This window comes from Onychostruthus taczanowskii, unplaced genomic scaffold (genome assembly GCF_017590055.1).
Source record: "Onychostruthus taczanowskii isolate IOZ18803 unplaced genomic scaffold, ASM1759005v1 scaffold7, whole genome shotgun sequence".
Lineage (NCBI taxonomy): Eukaryota > Metazoa > Chordata > Aves > Passeriformes > Passeridae > Onychostruthus > Onychostruthus taczanowskii.
Window position 1 is genome coordinate 16,053,799 of NW_024504786.1, and position 6,643 is coordinate 16,060,441.

A 6,643-nucleotide genomic window follows, 5' to 3' on the forward strand; every position below is an offset into this window, starting at 1 on the left:
CTTATGTCATTTCAGCATGCATACACAACTACAGCCATAAATGGGACAGATTTTTGTACATCAGCAAAGGATGCTGTCAGTATTTTGGCAAGGAATTCTGATAAACTTGCCTCCATTAGCTGCTTTGGAGATTTTCTCCTATTTTTAGGAAAGGTAAGAGTAAATAAAAATATTTGTTCTGTAAAAATGAAGTGAAAAATCAGCTTTGATTATCTTTTCATACACCTAAAGTAAATAAAGTTTATCTTTGTTAAATTCAGTGTTGTCAATGCTATAAAATAAGCTTGGGAGAGAAGAATATCTGAGGAATTTAACTTTGCAGAGTTATTTTGTTGTAAGATAGGAGTGTCCTTGAACTCACTCTGGCAGCTCTAGTTGCATCAAGTATTTGGTAAATACATGGCAAAATGTTTCCTCTGCCCTGTGGTGTTTACACATGGAATTGAACACAAAGTGTCACAAGTATGTGATGCTGGAAATTGCTTAGCTATCTCCCAGATGAGATGTGCTCTCAAAATACTGGCTGTAATGTATTTGCCTCAGGGTTTGGGGGGATTGGATTTTTTATGAGAAACATTTCTGCATGATTAATGAGGCTGCACTTCTCTCCCACTGCCCTTTGCAGGTGTTTATTGTATGCTTCACTGTTTTTGGAGGATTGATGGCATTTAACTACCACCGGGACTTGCAAGCTTGGGTAGTTCCTCTGTTGCTGGTTGGATTTTTTGCCTACCTGATGTCTCACAGCTTTCTGTCTGTGTTTGAAGTGACAGCAGATGCCATGTTCCTTTGCTTTGCTATTGATATGGAAACAAATGATGGAACTGGAGAGAAGCCATACTTTGTGGATCAAGAGCTGCTGGTAAATCCCACTGATTACAGCAAAGATATTTGAGACATTCTAAGATTTTAAGCACTTTTTCTTTCCCCAAGACCTAGTAATCTGTACCCACAACCCATGCTATTTCCTTTCCAACACCTTAGAACAGGATGAACTCAGGGATACAAGTACATTAATTTATAAACTGAAGTAAATGGCTCCCTCTGACTCCTGTATCTTAGCTACAACCTGCTGCCTTTTAGATCATATTCTGTAAGTAATGGCTGACTATTTAGGTCTAATTAGATATATCTTCAATATATTTTTGGTAATTAAAATGTATAAATAAATGGACAAGCTAGCTGCAGAAATTGATCCATGGGGTGCCCTAAGATTAATGCCTATATTTCTTGTGATTCACTGTACACTGATGAAAAAAATTAACAAGTAGCAGGTCAGGGATCCATTCCACATCCTACAGATGCTGTAGTTCTGAACATATTTCATGCAAATCTGAGTTGCTCTGCTTCATACCTTTACAGATTCTTTTGCCACAACATTGTCTTCTATCTCTCAAACTCTTCTGCCTCCAGACAGGTTGTTCTGCATCTTTACCCTTGTAATTACTGTATTGTATTACCTTCAGGACTTAGCTAATAGTGATGCAGTGCTGTAACTGAAGCCTTTGAATATATATGTGTCATCCCTTTCTAATTAAGAGACTACCTGAAGATGCAGGTATTTTTTTCCTTTTGTGCTATTTTTGACACTTCTGTCTCTCCCTTCACAAACTACACAAGAGAAAATCTTAGCAATCCATGAAAACAAATAACCAGCAGCCAGAGTAGCTCATATGACACAAATGTTCTGGATGGATTTCTTCTGGACAATGTCAGAACTGTTTTGGAGTTTTGGTTATTATTTATTTTTTTTAATGCTGCTGTTAGAGTTTCCGTAATATTAATAGAATTTTGTTGAGAACAACAACAGCACAACAAAAAGGCAGCCTAAAGATGGGCTTAACCCTTTGTACAGAAGAAAGCAGATATATATTCTTTGGCTTTGGTTCAGAATAGTACTTAAGCACATCTCCTGGCTAGGAATATAAAACCAAATGGAAAACTCTCAAACCTTGACCTCTGTTCTTCCCTCTCTGTTTTGCCAGATTCTAAAATACTTCTTAAGCCAATTTTCCTTCATGAAACAGAGGCTCTCCTTTCTCCACTTCCAAACTTTGTGGTAGTTTCTCTTTAACTCTGCTCTTAATTCTGTGTAATTAGCCATGCCCTAGAGCTGTGGGTGAAGAGAGGATTTCCCACAGGGACAAGGAGTCTTCCAAGCAGGACAGGCTCTATACACTTCTATGGAAAAACTGTGGGCAGCACATCCAAACTCCTCCTCATTGTATGATCAAGAGTAAGTTTGCTAACACAGACAAGAATTTGGAGTTTCCCAACACATGAAGGCATTTGACTTGTCTGTGTTACAATCAGGTTACAAACATCCCGGGGGTGGAAGGGAGGCTCTGTGGCCCTCAGGACAATATGCAGCAGGGGGTGGAGAGCAGGGGGAGGGATTTCATACAGCTGGAAACCTCATTCCTGCAGTAGGAAATGCAACAAAGATTTTTGATTCATCTTTCTCAGTTGCATTCATCACTTTTGCTGCCTCTGCAGTCCCTCACAGTATCACTCAGTGTCATCCAGCCCGGAACCAGCTACAGTTTCTTAGCCCTGGCTAATTATCTTCCTTCACCAGGTATTTTTATTACCATAATGATTTCCTTTCACAAACGATCTCACCCTGGTTTTTGCTTGTAGACCTTTGTGAGTCAGAGTAACAAGTTAACAGAAGGGCAAAAACACAGAAACACAAGACCATTCCAGGATAACGAAGACGGGACAGAGCTCCAGCCTATGGTGAGACAGGAGCGTGGGATATGTATTTACCTGCCAGATAATGTGTTTGCATTTATGTTCCAAGAAGAATGGATGGAGGTTATCACATATCTCCTGCCATCTCACAGCAACCAGCATGCTGTGTCTAGTATCCTGTTTTCTTCTTTTGCTTTCCCTCCTCAGGAAACCCTCTGCTAGTGCAAAATGGTTGGATCAAATAATTATTCTCTTTTTTCTTCACATTCCCCATTGTGCCCAGCAGAAGAAGAGAAAGTTTGGACAATGCCAGAGGGGTGGGAGATAAATCACGTTCAGATAGTCTTTCACCTGCCTGCTGTATCAAAGTCAGAAGAGCAGCAGGCTGCTTAATTTCATGCTGAAGTTCCAGACCTCTAAGACCAGAGCTTAGAGTCATTTCCTTTCCCCCTCACCCCTTTCCTCCCCTCCCCTCCCCTCCCCTCCTTTTTTATCAGTATATATATTTATTTATTCTGTTTTATGATGGGGTAACAAAGCTGACATGCCAGAAGGGAGTGTTTCCCCACACCCAGGCTTGGGAAAGTCCTCAGAGTCAACACTCACTCACTGACATCTGAAAAAATACTGCAAATTGCCCAACCTGAGAAACTGCCCCCATCAACTTCAGAATCAGGACTGATTTTCCTCAAGCATAGTGGGGGCCAAGCTAGGGCTGCTAGAGGAAGATTCTGCAGGAACAGCTCCTCTGGCACCCACACTTGCTGGGTACTACTGCAAGTCCTCTGCTGTCACAGCTACGTACAAAAGTGTAACAGATGTTGGTGGTTTTCCTTGATCTGCTTTCAAAAGGTACCAGGCTCAAGTGACCTCTCACACAATTCTGTGGACATTCTGCTAGAGGCAGAGCACTCCTCCAGTTTATTACTACAGTGAGGGATAGTACTAAATATTTTCATTGTTTGGATCTGTTATTGCATTCTTCAGCAATTTTTTGCCAAGCACAGAAACCGGAGGCTGGGTGGGTGTTATTCCCTGCAAGAAGATAGTGGATTTGAGACACAAAAGAACCTTAATCGTTTTCCCAGTTTACTCTTATGACATTTAAATGCAGAAACAGTACTACACATTATTTGACTCCTTTTTTCTCTCTTTGTAGACTTGAATGTGAAGTACACCAGGAGGTGTGGAAGCAGAGCAGCAACAGCAAAAATGGTCATATCAGTAAAGGTTACCAATAGCCCAGGACAAAGTATTAGCTCCCTAAATCTGTTGTGTCTTCTGCACTGGTAAAATGACACACAATCTGTTTGTATGAATAAAATATTCTGTGTGTCATCACATCTGGTTTTTATTACTACATTTGTTATGATGGTCTGAAAGTTGATAATAAACTCACTCTTTGTAAATTTCTATGTTGTCAGACTAAATTAGTAAGTCAGAAAGGTCATGGAGCTAACATGATTTTTTCAGGTTTCTCTGGGAATGCTGTGCCAGTCATCCCTAGAACAGTAAATGCAGAAACATTTGTAGAGGAGGTGCTCTGAGATGACTGTGTCCTGATTCATTCTGCATATCTGAACAGCCAATTAAGGAACAGACTAAACTCATTGATGGAAATCACCCTTGATAGAAATTCTCTGTAGTCAAGGTAATTAGCAGTTATGAGGTAGGTGTCTTTCTTTTAATTATACCCTTTTGGGAATGGTTTTTACAAGTTTGTAACATAAACTGTCCAGCTCCTCTCCAAAGGGCAGATGAGGAATAGTCCTTCCTTCTTTCTGCAATTGAAAAGATGAAGCAGAAAAATTTGCATCTGTATTTAGAGCTTGACAAGTAGCAGATGACAGAGATAAAATAACAGGACAGACATGAGAAAAATGTTATAAATAATACTTTATAGAAATGTTGGCTGTAACATGGGTGTGAAATACATCATGGAGGAAATGGAGTGACTGTCAGGGCTCTAGTCAGAAGAGGAATACAAGTATAGACACTTTTAAAAAAATTAACTTCGTAACAGTCTGCCAGCACTTTCTTCTGAGCAATTTTGAATTTTGTTTAAACTTTCTACCTGGATTCTGACTGTAATACACTTTGTAGGCTCCACCTTGTTCTGAGTATGGAGTAGTTTCAGATTTTACTTGGTGGCACATTTTATTCTCTTTCTTCAAATTTTATTGGAGGAGAGGTTTGTGGTGGGAAAATGATGCCAGGCAGGGATTTCAGTGAAGTATCAATATAGGAAGTGAGACATCACTGCAGGTAAGTGACTCAGAACTGTCTTAAATGAATAGCTTGATAAAGCCTTGATTAGTCACAGCTTGGAAATGATGTACAGAAAAGCTCATTGATGCCTGAATAAGAAATCCATTTCACTTAAATACTCTATCTGGTCTCCTGCTGTTGGAAGGAGACTAGTTAACTAGAAATACTAAGAAATACTTGCTTTTTATCCATAATTTAATTAACTTCAGTTTACTTTAATATGAGTCAATTCAAGAAGTTCTGGAATACAGGATAAATGATGAAAAAGGGAAATAGATTAATTACTTTCTGCTGGCAAGATAATGAAGATGATAATGTACTGGCTGTGACTCACCACCTCTCTTTATTTAAAAGTGCACCCTTGGATACTTTTTGTGCTCAGCTTGTGGATGCTGTGGGAACTTCTGAAAAGTCCTGAATAAGCAATAGCTCTCTAACCCTGAGGAAGTGTGCAGATATGGTACTTACAAAGGGGCTAAACTTTTCCTCTGCCATGGGTTTGCCAAGGTTGCTTCCAAGCAGCAGTGTCTTCACAATGTAAACATGATATTTACCAATTTACAAAGCATAAGAGGTTTGCTTTGAAGTTAAAAAAAACCCCTGTTCTTATTACACATTCAGGGTTTTTTTCCTGTTTGTGTTTGGTACTCACACTGCAAGTTTTGGCCTTTGACTCAGGAACTCTGGTGGGAAAAAGGGAGGGAAATTTTTATCTAAGTATGTCCTTGTTTTCAGAAAATCCCTAGATGACCTTCAGAGGTCCCTTCCAATTTCAACAACTCTGTGGTTCTCTTCATTGCAATTATGATGCAGGGTCTTTGCCTTCACTGCAGCTCCAGAGCGGAGAAAAGATTCATACACTTCCTACAAATTCTGGGTTAACTTTAAAAGAAGGAAGGTACTGAAAAATGTCAGTTAAGCTGCATTTGAGTATATGCTGTTTAAGGAATACTGTATTGTCATTAGTCCAGAAATGACATTATAAAATAAGTTTTGAGAACTGTGTGTATTTTTAGAGAAGGCTTCCAAATATGTAGCTTTGAATTACATTTGTACAGAAGGCATAGCTTTATGGCTTTCATTTACAACTCAAGACCTTCCAATCTTACATACACTGCACTAGCAATTCTGTCAACTACCTCCAGCTGTAGCATTCCTGTGGGGCAGGAGCCTCCCTCCACCTGAGTTAGAGGGATAAGGCACTCCTACAGAAGCTGATGCTGTTTACTGCTTGCTTCTCAGGGCTGCCTTCCCCTGCAGGGTACTGCAGTCAGGCAGCTGTAAAGGAGGCACAGCACCTGGGAATACAGTTCCTGCTGGTTCTGAGGCTGGGCTAAGCCACTTCCAATAATTTGATGTCTGCCCTGCAATGCAGCCCAGTAAGTGTGGACTCATTTTTTCTGCAGCTTTGGAAGATTAGATTCAGCAGAATGAAAGGTACTTTTATAACTATGTTTCTTAAAAATAGGAGACAGATAGGGACTACTGGTGTCTGCTAACCAGAAAATGGCTAAGTATTGCAGCCTATTGTTTTAAGCAAAGCAGCTTGATTTTGGTCTTGCTTGATGTCTACTTCAAACTCTTGAATTCAGTTGTGATTCCACTGGATCTCTCTGTGGATGAAACATGCATACCAACAACAGCTTGTGTGTTAAGTTTCTTCTGTTTAAGTACATAATAG

The 6,643-nt window shown here is 39.8% G+C and overlaps 1 protein-coding gene across 1 annotated transcript in view; it reads left to right on the forward strand.

Annotated features, from left to right (window-relative positions):
• The window catches only part of SLC44A3 (solute carrier family 44 member 3), a 58,891-nt gene extending 54,798 nt beyond the window's left edge, over positions 1-4,093 (forward strand). Inside the window, exons 15-18 of the mRNA XM_041421784.1 lie at positions 16-153; positions 626-862; positions 2,641-2,739; positions 3,854-4,093. Coding sequence (XP_041277718.1) covers positions 16-153; positions 626-862; positions 2,641-2,739; positions 3,854-3,859 — 480 coding nt within the window. The 3' untranslated portion in view covers positions 3,860-4,093. The remainder of the gene's footprint in view (positions 1-15; positions 154-625; positions 863-2,640; positions 2,740-3,853) is intronic.
• Positions 4,094-6,643: the final 2,550 nt, after the last annotated feature.